Source organism: Triturus cristatus, chromosome 1_1 (assembly GCF_964204655.1).
Source record: "Triturus cristatus chromosome 1_1, aTriCri1.1, whole genome shotgun sequence".
Lineage (NCBI taxonomy): Eukaryota > Metazoa > Chordata > Amphibia > Caudata > Salamandridae > Triturus > Triturus cristatus.
The window spans coordinates 12,039,635-12,055,453 of record NC_140579.1 but is presented as its reverse complement, the minus strand read 5'-3'; the positions used below and the strand labels follow the sequence as shown (position 1 = coordinate 12,055,453).

Sequence of the window (15,819 nt, the reverse complement as noted above, 5' to 3'; positions counted from 1 at the left end):
GGTCTGCCACCTACTCAAGGAAGTTGCCAAGGGTCCCATTTTCAAGAGCAGCCATGTCGCAAAGCCTAAGGAGAGCCAATGCACAACTGCACCAGAGTGAGAGAGAACCCAGACTGTTTTCCAAAAGAGGCAGTGCAGATGAGCTCATTTGGATTGTCCGTAGAGACTACTAACTTTCACGCCTGATTGCTAAGCCCAACGTTGGCAGCCAAGAAAGCTATCCTAGCAGTGAAAAGGAAACTTAGAAATTTTCCCTCCTACACGAGGGGAAGACCACGTTCATGATCCTGATAGCAGGACGTCATCACTGCAACAAAGAACAAACTGAGCAAAAGTGCACATAGACAAGAGAAGTATCGAGGGGCCAAACAAGGTCCAGTGCAGGTGACAGGACTGTGAAATAATAAAGCCCAAGCAGACACGGCGCTCAGGAGAAGCCCCCAAACTGGCGGAGAGAGAAGAAGAGACCCCCCAGGCTGGTGGAGAGAGAAGAAGAGACCCCCCAGGCTGGTGGAGAGAGAAGAAGAGACCCCCCCAGGCTGGTGGAGAGAGAAGAAGAGACCCCCCAGGCTGGTGGAGAGAGAAGAAGAGATCCCCCAGACCGGTGGAGAGAGTGAGAGACCCCCCCAGGCCAGGGGAGAGAGAAGACGAGCCCCCGGGCTGGTGGAGAGAGAAGAAGAGACCCCCCAGGCTGGTGGAGAGAGAAGAAGAGACCCCCAGACCGGTGGAGAGAGTGAGAGACCCCCGAGGCCAGTAGAGTGAGTGAGAGACCCCCCAGGCTGGTGGAGAGAGAAGACGAGCCCCCAGGCTGGTGGAGAGAAGGAGAGACCCCCAGGCCGGTGGAGAGAGAAGAATCCCCAGGCCGGTGGAGAGAAAGAGACCTCCGACCAGGAGAGAGAGAGACACCCTGATGCCACTACCAATGCCTCCAGTCAGAGAATTACCTACCCTGGAAAGCTGAAAGTGTAGTGAACCGAGAGAAGACGTCACGCAACAGTGACAAGATTTAATGGAAAATGCGAGTATTTGCACGCCAACTGGCGGTGAATGGTCCCATCGCAGTAAAGAGAACCTGGCTGATATTTCTCAGAAAAGTGAGAGACAAGTATATACACTAGTTATGGCAAGTGACCACCACAGAAAGAAAAGCAAGTATACAGCACTACTGCTGCCAGAGCAGAGGCAAGGAAAAGAGGAGACGGAAGGGCGATTACCCGCCATCTGCAAAGCACCAAGGAAATTCCCAGAAGGGAGAGGGGCCCTGTGTGGTCCGAAAGCAGGAGGAAGAGAGATCGTAATCACCCAACCTGCATCAAAATCGCCCAGCAGGGAGCTAGAGATTAGTCAGGGAGTGCCCCCGCTATTGCCTTATGGACTGTGGTGTGTAACAGTCCTTTTGCAGGCAGGAGGAGAGTCCAGCACTCCGAGTGGCGCGTCACCACTACTGACGCAAGAAAAGGGAGATATTTACCCCCTACAGCAACCCGAAATCACAGCCGAAACATACGGATCCCTCAAAGCATGCCTACTCCCACTACCGTCCCGGAAGTTGGCGGACGCACCTGAGAAGACGACCAGTTTTTTTTCTGACCGGACCAGACCGGTGAGTGGTCCGTGATGGGAGAAGATGCGAAGCTCAGAGAACACGACGGAGTGAGCAGTAGATCCCTACAGGTTTGTGTGGCCTTCTACCCACATCTTCAGAAAAGCTACGGAGTGGAGAAATGTAGGACGGTAACAGTCCTATTACAAGAAAGCAGACGACGACTGGCGCGCAGTGGAAGTCAACAAAGGGACGCCGTTCACCTGAGTGCACCTTCTAACACACGCCAGCCACTGGGGTGCGGGGTCGTCATTCTTCTCAGTGACCGTCAGCCACCTGTCGCCGGCTGCGTAAAGAAAAGGGCATCCCTGTTCTACTTACACAAATGCCAAATCAGAAGAGCTGCACCAAGTGTCCGACGAGTATCATGACGGCAAAGACCCGCCAGTCATCCCTACTCACTGCCAGCTGTCACCAGATGTGGTGCGAGTCGTCTCATGGCATCCACTCCATATCTGTCATGTGCATCACTACCATCATTGGAGCATCAAGTACAACAACTGGAGTCCTACACCACTTGCCAGAACAATCGACGATCCGAAAATACAGTGACCATCTGTTTAACCGGCGCATGTCCTGATCCTGGTAGCGAGAGCATGTTTCTGACCAAGACACATCTACCCCTGAAGTTTGCACGAGTGACGAGGCGGTGGCTCCAGAGTCAGAGCCCATATGCAGTCCCGGGGCAACTCATCACAACTCATCCAAGGGGCCTCCCAGAGCGTGAGAGATGGATTTTACTGTGCCCCACCAATGGATTCCAGGAAGTACCCAGGCCATCCAACCGAGAATTTCAACAGGTCACAAAATGCCAAGACTGTCGTCAAAGGATCAAGCGACACAATCGTCTGGTGTGTTACAGTGGACTCATCTATACGCTCCTGATGCAACCATGTTGAACAATAAGACAATGATTGCCTCACAGCAAGAGTACGCTGGACCGATGAACATCACGTAGGTGGACCATCCCTCAACTGAAGCGAAGCTGAAAGGTCCGGGTTTCAGCAGCATCGTGTTCATCCCCAGATATGCCTGGTTAAAGTATGGACATGTGCAAAGACGTCCGGGTGCTCCCAGCTGCACCTGTCCACTGCTGTCCTGCGAACTACATCTCTGAACTATGGGACTTCCATTATTTTAGTTGTTTTCTCGTTCCTTCCCATAGGTTGGACTTTGTTTGTTGTTTTTCGTTTTATTAAAATTTGGGAGGAATGTTGTGTCCTGCTGGACACAGTCTAGTGTTTCTGCCAGCCACTCCCCCGAGGGCTGGCCCACACACACACACACACCCCCTCAACCATCCAACACGGACATCACCAGTCAGGTGACCCCGCTAATAAAAGGGCCGGAGTGCACGTGCTCGTGGCTAGTTATTAGTATCACATTCCAGTGTCCGTGTCATCTTTCACTCAACATGTGGGCCTAGGGCCCAGAACATAACATTCACCAGGCGTCCGATCCACCAGTCCTTGCTGTACTTCTGCGGAGACGAAAGGAGTGGCGTTAGCACACCAGAGACTGAATGGAGCTCTGCTGTGTCTCCAGACAGCCTCCCTCCTGCTGCAGACTGCAAATGAGACAGGATACCCCCCTAGGGCTTACCAGTGCACCCCCAGCTGACAGCACACAGTAGAGATCTCCCCAACATTTGCTGGACGGTCACATATAGATACATTTTTTTTTTAAATTGTTGAGAAAGAAACCGCATACGAGTAAGAATTAAGTAAAGCGGCATTCAGCAATAAAACAACTGTACACCCAGGGACTTCTCACATGTTTGGGATTAACAGATTTAGGGATCGAAGTACACCCAGAAGTCAATCATTGTCTATCTTTGGTGCAGGTCAATGAAATGAGGTTTGCTTTAAGTCAGTGGAGTCTTCTGAAGGGAGGCACAGTGCCACCCCCCCCCCCCCCCCCCAGTATCGCGCGAGTCCCCTAAGAGACTCCGTTTTCTTTCATGTAACCTATACATAGCCTATTCCCATTGTTGCGTGTTTTGTAGCCTCCTTTTTAAAGGCAGTCGGGCTTGTACGGCAAAGTCTTCTTCTTGACATAAAGCCTTTTGCAGGAGCGCTGTAAGATTGGTAAATAAAGGGACGGTCGCAGGGAGGCAACGCAGTGCTCAGAAATTACTTTGCAATTCTTTTTGAGCAGTGCAGGGGTTTTATCCCGCCTGCCATTAATCACTTAGTATTTTATCCCAATATCTGTCACCCCCTGCATTCAATCCGCATCAGCGATGACACTGTATGCAATAAAGCACTATTTTTTTACCCGGCTTCGTATAGACCGCTTCTCTGGGGTTGGCACGCTCTTAGTTGCCAATGTATGCCTTTTCTCGGATTCAGTATTAGTTGCAATGAGAGGAGAAACATACAATATTTTTCAATACAAATAAACTCAAATGTCCATCGCTCAAATTAATTTCATATTCTCCTATACTAACTCCCCACTGATCCTGTGTGGGTTCCGGAGTAGCGTGCTACCTGCCAAAAAGCGCTTCAACACCTCATCAGAGGTAGCAAGCGCTATATAAATGCATACACTTCCATCTTCTATACCTCCACTGTCCTTTGCAATCCATATCACATACTAACGTTCATCGTTCAAATCAATTTCTTATTTCCCTATAGTAATTCACCACTAATCCTTTTGGGATTCCGGAGTAGCGTGGAACTTGCCGAAAAAGCAATTCCACGCCTCGTCTGGGGTAGTAAGCGCTAAATAAATGCATTTACAATACATTAAGTATATGTGTAAACTTGAAGTCAGTACCCCATGACTGTGTCTGCTACTCACTTATAGGGAATGTGTATGTTCTGTGTCATTTGTCAGTTCCTTTCTGCACTGGCGTGTGTGTTATGCAATTCTAATGGCCGATTGCGCGTTATGAAAGTGCCAAATAACAACTGGTCAAACCCTAATCCCGTTAAAACTGAGGTGATCATATTTCATATTGATCTCAGAATTATAGCCTTTGTTTTTACAGGAGTTTGCCCAAACCCTCCATTCTATTTATAAATAAATGTCAGCGTTTCGACTCCCAGTTACCACGCGCTCCTCAGGCTGCTGCGGATTTAAAACTAGTTTTTACCAGACAAGACTCTGTATCTCCTCTTATTGGGAAATTCCTTCAGAGCAGTCTGATCTTGTTCTGAGTAACCTTGATTGTTTTTTGTTATTTGTATCTGTGGTTTGTGTATAGTGCCACAGCAGCTCGGCTCAGAGGGCCGGCTGGGGGATCGATAGTAGGACTAAGGCCAGTGAAACAGGCAGTGAGAAGGTATCCGTTGGGTGCAGGTCAGTCTGTAGAAAGTGTGTTTTCAGACATCTGGGGTACTTTCCAAAACACCTTGAGGTGAGCAGAGTTTGGGAGTTAGAATTCAACAGGGACAAGCCCTGTGAGTGGAATGGCCTCTAACCCAAACATGTCTATAAATGCCAAGTGATGAACTGTCCTGGGGCCAGATGTAACCTTTATTTAGGCCCGTCAGTGTCTGCCCTGAGGCAGTGCACCCAGGGTGCGGCACCCTTGTGCACCGACAATTAGATCCCCTCTTTGGCTCCTAGTGTCTAGTGTTGTTGATTTGAAGGAAGGCCCTATACATTAGGCCCTATGCACTAAACCAGTTTTCAGTGTCGTCCACCCCCGGCCCTCCCAGTCTCGGCTTCATCTGTGAATTCGTTCATGGATAGAGATGGGAACTCCATTCCTCATAAAACGACTTGATGCAAAACAAGAGGCAGGCAAGCCACAGCGATAATGTACTTAAATGATCGATGTAGATTTAGAAAGACTTTAAAACTGCTGTTTTCATTTTAAAGCCATGCTGTTCGCAGTTACTGCCCCTCGCTGTTAATTTCTGATGGGCTTAGATGCAATGCCAAGATGCTAGAATCGCAGGACACATCTACCTTCAAATGCATGTTTCCGATCGACCTCGTAAGTCAGGGGTCATCAAGCCTCGCAGATCTAAAATCACCGCATGTCATGAAATGATCAGTTTTATCTGCTGTCCATGTGAAGCTCCCCACAGCTCTTGCAGGATTCTGTCTGAGACTTCCCGCCACAGGCACCGGAAGCTTGGATTTCAGGTTCCTGAGCCTGCTCAAAGGATCCCCGTTGTTTTCAGGGGGTCTTGCATTCAGCTGATTACAACAGAGACTGAGTGATTCAGATGCAGATCATGCGAGGCAGGGTCCGCTGAGAGGGTCTCTGGAACTGTACGTTCCGTGCCTGCCCTGGAATCTCTGAACACCCACGGGTCTGAATGTATGCACTGATGTTTGCACCCCATCACCCCATACTTACCTCTTTGATATGTAGGAAGTCTTTGGGTTCGAAGGAGATAGACATGCCTTGGACAGGAACATCGTCGCTGGGGGACGGACTGTACCCCACATTTGTCCGGACAGCAAAGGCCACAGGCTTGGTCTGTAAGAAAAAGGCGAGAGAGCAGGTCAAGGGTCTCCCGCGCATTTCCACTCGCACAGTATAAGCCAGATGTGACATCACGCCAAAAACCCAATACTTAAGGCCCATCGAAGCCTAACTCCTCACCCACCGAATGACCTCTCTGACGAAATGAGAGGATGCAACAAGTCAGGAGAAAGGGCTCCTGTCTGCAGGAGAATCCAGGCTACGCAGGGCAGGAGCAGAGGGGGTAGAAGAACCCTACAAGAGGAGGTAAGGAAGGGACACCATGCTGTACCAAGGGCCCACCTTCTGTAGGTCAACACAAGCGAGCAATGTTCACGGTCTATCCGACCAAAACAGGAGCACGGTGGGGCGATCATGCCTCATAGTGTTAGAGTGGGACAAAGTGACCCCATACACTCCTGTGAAGCCGATGGAGCCCGCAGCTTACCACTGAAGGCTTTTAGTAGACTCGACCATAGATGGGTCATGTCTCAATCTAAAAGGGGAGGGGGAGAAAGGTGCCACATACAAAAGAAAACACGGCTCAAGGACAACAAGAGGGCTGACTGCGGAATATGACAATACGCATTACTGTCGTGGATGGTGTACACCTGGACCTGAGCCACAGCGGCCAACATGTCAGTACCATCCAAGGCGGAAGACATGGGAATGATGCCAGTGAGAGATCCGGCATCACGTCCCAACCCAACTCCAGCTGAGAGGCCCTGCGAGACTTCCCAAACCAACTCCGGCTGAGAGGCCCTGCGTCACTTCCCATCCCAACTCCAGCTGAGACGCCCTGCATCACTTCCCATCCCAACTCCATCTGAGAGGCCTTGCGTCACTTCCTAACCCATCACCAGCTGACAGGCTCTGCATCACTTCCTAACCAAACTCCAGCTGAGAGGCCCTGCGTCACTTCCCATCCCAACTCAAGCTGAGAGGCCCTGCATCACTTCCCATCCCAACTCCAGCTGAGAAGCCCTGCATCACTTTCCAACCCAACTCCAGCGAAGAGGCCCTGCGTCACTTCCCATCTCTAGCTGAGAGGCCCTGCATCACTTCCCATCCCAACTCAAGCTGAGAGGCCCTGCATCACTTCCCATCCCAACTCCAGCTGAGAAGCCCTGCATCACTTTCCAACCCAACTCCAGCGAAGAGGCCCTGCGTCACTTCCCATCTCTAGCTGAGAGGCCCTGCGTCACTTCCCATCCCAACTCCAGCTGAGAGGCCCTGCATCACTTCCCATCTCAACTCCAGCGAAGAGGCCCTGCGTCACTTCCCATTACAACCCCAGCTGAGAGGCCTTGCGTCACTTCCCATCTCTAGCTGAGAGGCCCTGCGTCACTTCCCAACCCAACCCAACCCAACCTAACCCAACCCAAGGGAACAACCTTTCCCTAGAAGCTTTCGCGGCCGCCTACCATGCCCTGCCCCGGGCTTCTCCAGCGCTCGGCTCAGAGGCTCCAGAGTTGTTGAAGACCTTCTCGACTAATCTTACTACAGTCTTCGACTCTCTTATTCCCGAGAAAAAATTCTGCCCCTCCAAACAGCGAAAATCTGCCCCCTGGTATACAGTAGAACTCAGTGCCGAGAAATCTAGGTGCAAAGCCCTGGAAAGATGCTGGAGAACCAGTAAGACCCCTACGGACCGTTGGACTTATAAACATTCATTATTTAAATACCATCGGAACATACTATCAGCAAGGAAATCCTTCATATTTGCACAAATTGACCAAGCCACAAACTCTTCAAAAACGCTATTTAATATCGTTAAAGAGTTTGTCCACCCTCAGGCTTGTAGGTCGCCTCAAATGGAGTCACAGGAACTCTGCAACTCTCTTGCAACCCACTTTGAGGAAAAAATTAATCTGATTTATGCTAATTTTTCGCCTTCAATAACCCAGATCAAAGTCCCCATCATGAGCCCAGCCGAAACCAATCAAAAGACTTTGTGCGTGCTCAAACAATTTGAACCTCTATCTATAACGGAAGTAAACTCCTTGCTTTCCTCGGCAAAATCTGGTTCTCCTGGTGACCTGTGCCCCCCGAGAATCATGGCCCTCATTGCCCCGTGTTGTGCTTTGGAGGTCCAAGCAATCTTCAACAGTTCCATTAAGTCGGGCATTATCCCCCCGTCTGGAAGGAAGCGTTTGTCCGTCCCATCCTGAAAGACCGACAGCAGATCCCCTCATGCTTGCTATCTATCGGCCCATATCATTATTACCCTTGTTGGGCAAAGCACTTGAAGCAACCATAAATAAACAGCTGAGCCACTACCTTGAACCAAATGATATCTTAGACTCATCTCAATCAGGTTATCGGCCAGGCTACAGCACCGAGACTGCTATTCTAGCAGTTACGGATTCACTGAGGCTAGAAATGGATGCGGGAGGATCAGCCATTTTGGTTCTCTTAGATCTCTCCGCAGCATTTGATACGATATCCCACTCTAAGCTGTCGGAGAGATTGAGTTCCTGCGGCATACAAGATCAAGCCCTGAAATGGCTACAAAACTTCCTGGCAGACAGAAATCAAACTATGCTAGGCCCATTTCGATCGAACAAATATGGCCTGGACAAAGGCGTCCCCCAGGGATCATGTCTCGGCCCTACTCTATTCAATCTATATATGTCCCCTTTAGCAAAAATAGCCGAATCCTGTGGGTTCGAGATTATCTCATACGCAGATGATACCTAGCTCATCTTTAAAATAAATCCTAATGCAACGTCAGAACATCTACGCTTTGCAGCAGGAATGACCCCTATCTCCAACTGGATGACCGAGAATCTGCTCCAGCTAAACCCGAGTAAGACAGAGATCTTATTAGTTGGGAAAGCTTCTCATTCTTGGTCCAAGGACTGGTGGCCACAAAAGCTTGGGATAGCTCCAGTTCCAAAAAAAGTTGTGAAAAACTTAGGGTTTACACTGGATCAGGCCCTCTCGATGAAAGACCATGTAGCTACAATCACCAGCTCATGTTATTTCAGTCTGCGACTTTTACGGAAGATTCTCCCTTACCTCCCCATCAAGTATCGAAGAACGCTAGTTCAGGCAATGGTGATCTGCCGCCTCGATTATGGCAACGCCATGCTCGATGAACTTGGCCCGACCCTGTTAAGGAAACTACAGGTCATCCAGAATACCGCGGCCCGAATGATTTTCGACCGTCCGGCAGGTACGCCTTCAGCCCCTCTCCTATCAGAGCTCCACTGGCTCCCCATCGTGAAACGATCCCACTTTAAGACCTGTTGCCTCACGTACAAAGCCTTGAACGGTATAGGTCCCAAATACCTGGCAAACAAACTAAAAAAAAAGACCTCCACTCTTAATCTTAGATCTAACGCCATAGAATTTTTGGAAATTCCCAGAATCCACCGCCCACGTGCAGGTGTGAAAATCTAGCTTGTAACTAAACATTATCTGCACCATCTTGCCTCTCCCCAGCGCCACGCACAGCGAACGCACGGCCGCCATTTTAGGCACCCCACTCTCTCCCCGCTCATTTTCGATCGCCAGCGCGTTCCCCTGGCGCTGCGAGCATCCCCCGCGCGCCGGCCACTCCCGCTCTCTCATACACAGGCCATAAACCCTCTCATTCTGCACGACCCTGCCATGGAACCACATCCCACGCCTGACCGACATCCCATACATGGTCATGCCTCTCTTTGATAACCCCCTTCCTCTGCGCCCCATTGTCTGAACCGATCCCAGGCCATCACCTAGCCCTGCGGATGCAGTTTATTGCCCCTACTGTAAGGGAAACACCCCACATCAAAGGGATTACAGCGGATCAAAGCCCCTACCCCCTGAGACCCGGCCGGTTGCACACACCCCCGGGAATTGGCGGAATGTCCAGCTGCGTGATAGCCATCTCCTACTGTAGATGGGGTGGGGACTTCCACTGTAGATATGTGTGGGAACGAGTTCGAAGTGGGGATTCCGAAGACATTCTTTTATACATCAAAGTAATCTCAAGAATGTGCCATGTATGATAAACCTGCAATAAAGTCATAAACCTGTGTATAAGAGGCCAGGCCTCAGAGATGCAGTTAGAGCACCTCGTGACGATACCTTGCTGTCTGATCTGATGTGTTCTGCTCCGACGGAATAAAACTTTGTTTCCTGCCTTCCAGTCTCCGGCGCCTGCCTCTTTCATTGGTAAATTATCGAGTGGTATGAGAGGCGATTACCGCCGGGCAATACTTGAAAGGTTATCGACTGAAACTGCCGCTACCATTTAACAATTGGCGTCCCAAACGTGGGGCCCATCAGCGACACGTGGATCCAGTGGGAGAGGTCCTGACGACAGAGTGAACGACTGCAACGATCGGGAGAGCTCCTGCCCGATAGACCCTCATCTGGCAGCCGATCATCCGAACTTCACTGGTTCCGAACAGACCTCTCTCGAGTGATCTACGGTCCTGACTGGGAACCATCAGGAGTGCCGCGGCAAATACGGAGAGTAGAGGACGATCGGGCGCTGGAGGCGGAAGACGAGAAACTGTCCACGCGGTCCGGGTAAGGTCGTGAAACACGACAAATTGTGAAATAATTGATTGATTGTCTGAAATACTAGTATTGCTCATTGATTGTTCTCTTTGAGATATTCGCTGTCTACAAACGGGGAGGAGTAGAAACACTCTCTCTCCCTTTGCAGATAGTGAAGGGTAGGTAACGCAGACTTTTGTCCCCGTTGTAACCCGTCGTGCCTATCTTTATCTCCCCACTGATTGATTGTCCGAACATTGATTGTTTTGGAGAATAGTGCTCTTTGAGATATTCTCTGTTTGCAAATAACGTAGAATAGAAATATTCTGTCTAGTCTTTGCAAATAGTGAAGGGTAGGTAACGCAGACTTTTGTCCCCGTTGTAACCCGTCGTGCCTATCTTTATCTCCCCATTGATTGATTGATTGATTGTCCGAACACTAGTTGTTCGATATTGGTTCTTTGGAGGTATTCTCTGCTTACAAATAACGAGGAATAGAGATATTCTGTCTAGTCTTTGCAAGCAGTGAAAAGATAGGTAGTGCTGACTTTTGTCCCCGTTAAAACCCGTCATGCCTATCTTCTCCCCACTGATTGGTAGTTGGTTCTGCCCGGACCGCTTATTAGAGGTGGACCATCCGGCTCCACTGGAAGGCACCCCTAATAAGGACACGTTCACTAAATATGGACTAGTCGCCGTAGCTTATAGCAAGCTATGGCATAAATATACAAGGAAGGACCCCGAGAGTCAGTGGCCACTGATGGGATCCTTCGACGACCATAAGATAGAAGTGCTAGAAATGGCTCTGCGTAACAATAAAAGGACGCCTACTATGCTTGACAGTATCGGCATGTGGCGCAAAGAAGCAACACAACGGAAAAAGAGGGAAGAAGTAAAAGCAGAAAAGGAATTACGAAGGGCAGCTCACCTTGCCGCTAGAAAGTTAGAAGAAGAAATAAAGGAGAAAAGGGAAACTAAACTAAGACAGGAGCCCGAAACCTCAGGCCAGTACGCTGTTAGGACCCCCTCTATGCTCTACCCTGAGTTGTCCTCTAAGCAACGAACGAATGACGAATTATTATTAGGTCCCCCAATCATTTACATGCCCCCTCCATACGCACCCTCCCAATCGGTAGTGCAACACCCACAACCCCCAAACACGAGCGAAAGCAGTACAGGGGCCTCGGCCCTCACGGCCTCCGCGCCGGCCGAGCCTCTTGTACTGAACACAACGTCGGCAATGACGTTGGATGACCCTGAGATAAGAAAGAAAGATTCCACCAGAATAAATCGACTAACAAAGGACGAACGAGCAGGAATCGACAAGATAGTAAAGACACTAGTGGAGCGTAAGGAAAGTGAGGAGTATATAACAGACGTATATAACTCGTATGCAGACAGCCGCAGACGACACTTTGTCGTGCGACTTTGTTATCATGCCCTGAATGCATATGAGGATAGGTACCACGATAAAGGTCCCGAAGGCTTAGCGGCCCTATATAGGAAGGTAGACATTGGGGAAGAAGGAGGGGGCGATGTGACGAACCTCTTCACTCGTACACTCGAGGTCTATCGACACCTTAAGGAACACGGACATACAACCAAAACAGAAACCCCCATAGCGACTAAGCCCCAGGAAGGAAGGACTGATACCATGATGCCCATCAAAGAGGCCGCCCCCTACTGGGTCCCCCCACGAGGTCAGGGAACACATGACGACATCAACCACCAAGATGCGAAGGGGAGGGTTGTATATAATTGGGTCTACCAGCCATGGGACCGGCAAGATATTTTGACCTTTAGAAAAACTCTACCCGACTTAAGAAAGAACCCGACTGCCTTCTACACCGAACTAGGTACAGCCTTAGGCTCAACAATAATGACTTTAGCAGATATCGACTTGTTCTTCGGATTATGTCTGCCGGCTGATGTGTGGAAACAAATCCGGAAAGTTGACCACGCTGAGCCGTTCGGATATACCTGGGTACAACTCGATACCATAGATAAACAGCGAGAACCAGGACAGAAACCCCCGAAAGCCATATTAGAGCTCCCAGACAAGATTGTACAGAAGCTGAAGACTCTAATCCCAGAAAGAAAGGTAGACTGGTCGATAGTGACGGCTTGCCGCCAGAAACCCCAGGAGGATGTGTCTGAATACTTCTCTCGGTTCGAGACTGTGTTTTCCGATTACAGTGGCCAAGACATGACCACTGCAACCGGACATCACCTCTTTGTCCAAAACTATGTGAAAGGTCTGTCACAAGAAGTCTCCCAGAAGCTACAGACCAGCGAGAGTAGTTGGGCAGCCTCAAAGCCCGCAGCAATCCTCCAGATGGCCCAATACTACGAAAACCAAAAGAACGAGAATGACAGGGCGTCAGAGAGGAAGAAAAAGGAACTGAAGGAGAGGGTAATGATAGCTCAGTTGCAAGGGGGGACCATAGGAAGGGAACCCCCAAAAGGGAATTACCAACCAATCGCCCCTAGAAAGCTACCTCCTAGAGACCACACACCTGCCCCTTACAACGGACGGAGAGACTTAGATGGGAACCAATGTGCGTTCTGTAGAGGATTTGGACACTGGAAATCCCAGTGCCCGGTCCTTCTGGAATTGAGCAAAAATAGGGACCCCAGAGACACCGCACCTGACCCCAGAAATAGAGGACAGAGACGAGGGTACACGAACGACACCGTCAACGACAGGCCAGGCAGACCAAACACCTTTGATCGCCCCCGACAAAACCAGTGTCAACAGTCCGACTATGAAAACACCCATGACTTCGCATAGGACCGCCAGGGGCAAGGGAGGGATCCAGTCGAACTCCGTGTTGACCAGCAAGGTCCTTACGTCACTGCTAAGGTCTTGGGCACAAAATCTCCCTTCCTGGTAGATACTGGGGCGACACGTAGTGCGTTATCTAAACGACTGATTCCTAGGGCACCCTTGTCTGGCTCACACGTAACCTCAATAGGCTTCGATGGAACGCCCTCCACTAACCCCTTATCAGCACCAATCTCCTTTGACTTAGAGGATAACACCACTGACACGACCTTTCTGCTCTCCTCCAACACCCCCGATGCTATTATGGGACTTGATTTGCTAAAGCATTTTCGAGCTACCATCAGATGCTCCCCAGACGGAGTTCGAGTCATCCTGCACGATAACCCAGATCTGTCCAGACCCTGTCACACACGGCGTATGCTCTCTATAACCGATGCTGAAACGTCCCTACTTGACACATTACCTTCACATCTATGGGCTAGAACCGACTCAGATGTAGGGCGCATGGTGATCGACCCGGTACACATAACTGTCCGACCGGACGCAGTGCTCCCAAAGCTTCCACAGTATCGGATATCGCCCGAAGGCGAGAAGGCATTAGTGGAAATCATCGAGTCCCTAGTCGATGCAGGAGTGGTAGAAGAAGTAGTCAGTAATGTTTGTAACAGCCCTATCCTACCCATTGTAAAGAAGCAAGGCGAGGGAGATGAGAAAGCATACCGTTTCATTGTAGACTTGCGAGAGGTTAACAAGGTAGTCATACCTCAGTACCCCGTGGTCTCAGACATCACCACCATCCTCACCCTGATTCCATCCACTGCCACCACCTTTACTGTTATCGATCTCAAGAACGCATTCTTTTCCATCCCCATCCACCCAGACAGCCGCTACCTGTTCGGCTTCACTTTAAAAGGCCGTTCGTACAGATTCTGCAGGGCACCCCAAGGCTACACTGAGAGTCCCAGTATTTATAGCCAAGCCCTCAAGAGGCAACTAGATGCAGTCCAACTACCCGATGGAGTGGTGTTGATACAGTACGTCAATGACATTCTTTTGGCGGCCGACACCACTCCACTTGCCGTCACAGCCACCATTCACCTCCTCCGCTTCCTCGCGGAGAACGGTCACAAGGTCTCCAGGAAGAAATTGCAATTCTGCCAACCACAAGTAACATATCTAGGCCACCTACTATCCAAAGGCGGGAGAAAACTTACCCCTGACCGAATTCAGACCATCCTAGAAATCCCTGTTCCCAAGACTCAGAAGCAAGTACGGTCCCTAGTAGGCCTCACCTCCTTTTGTCGACAATGGTTGCCAAATTTCAGTCTTATCATAAAACCTCTGCTTTCCCTGCTGGCTAAAGATGTCCCCTTCCCCCTCCCCTGGACACCCGAATGTCAATCCTCCTTCAAAGAATTACGAGACGCCCTCTGCTCGGCCCCAGTCCTAGGAACCCCAGACTACACTAAACCTTTTTCCCTCTACACCCACGAAAGGGAGGGATGCGCGTTGTCTGTCCTAACCCAGTCCTTAGGCCCTAAACAACGCCCTTGTGCCTACTTCTCCGCCACTCTTGACCCTGTAGCCAGAGCTTTGCCCGCTTGCCTTCGAGCAGTAGCCGCCGCTGCTGTCTCTATCCGGCAAAGCGAGGGGATCGTGCTGTGGTAAATATTCTTTTACCTAGACTGAATTTCATACGGAATCTAAAATAAAGTAAAATAGCTCAGAATAATAAGAGGCAGAATCCGTGGTATAAGAGGTTTTCTGAATGGGCTTTATTCCAAAATGGCCGACTCGAGTGGCGGCCTTCAGGTTCCGTCACCACGAGGGTTCAGGAAGTGAAGTACAATACTTTATTGACAAGAAGTAACTTTTATAGGTCATACATTACAATGAAACGAATGTAGAAGGCGTAACAATTGATAAGAGAAATGACATAGTAAATATGTAATCGAAACTAGGCGTAATAAGGAGCAAAAAGAAACATGATTGGCTCTGATTATCATACATAGGTGGATCTATAAGATAATACTTAACATAGATGCGCGCGCAGCAGCATGACGTGTAATTGACGTGCAACTAGGGGGTGAAGGGGACTTGACATTTAGCTCTACATGTGGAGACGAGAAGTCTGGGGGGTCAAGTCAACCTAATCCCAAATCATATCTAACATCCTATGTTTAGAGAACTATGTTATCCACAAGGAAGGACTCTCGGACAGAATCTATTCTATACTGACTGTGCGTGTGTGTACAAGCGTCTAAGTGTCTACACTGAATGCGAGAGGATGGGAATATTCCATGGTGACAGGGCTATGAATTACTTGCATGAGGACGGAAAGGCCGAGTCCTTTGCTTGGGAGCTAAAGGAAATGTTTACCTAAATCACTAGACAGGAATGCATCGGCTGAAAAGCAAAGTAGATAATTCGAAGGTGAAATACAGCTTTTTGGCAGGCAGGCGAAACTGGCCGAGGCAGGCACCGTTAGCTGCACAGGGAGTAGGACAAAGTTCATGG

General features: G+C 49.7%; 1 protein-coding gene across 6 annotated transcripts in view; it reads right to left on the bottom strand.

Moving 5' to 3' along the window:
• Nucleotides 1–15,819, bottom strand: part of LOC146869127 (voltage-dependent L-type calcium channel subunit beta-1-like) — a 275,900-nt gene that overhangs the window by 170,747 nt on the left and 89,334 nt on the right. For 5 of the 6 annotated variants that reach the window (XM_085623828.1, XM_085624074.1, XM_085624106.1 and 2 more), the window contains exon 3: nucleotides 5,919–6,041. In XM_085623828.1, coding sequence (XP_085479954.1) covers nucleotides 5,919–6,041 — 123 coding nt within the window. Of the gene's footprint in view, nucleotides 1–3,044; nucleotides 3,084–5,918; nucleotides 6,042–15,819 lie in introns of all 6 variants that reach the window. The other variant, XM_085623729.1, reaches the window with a different exon arrangement.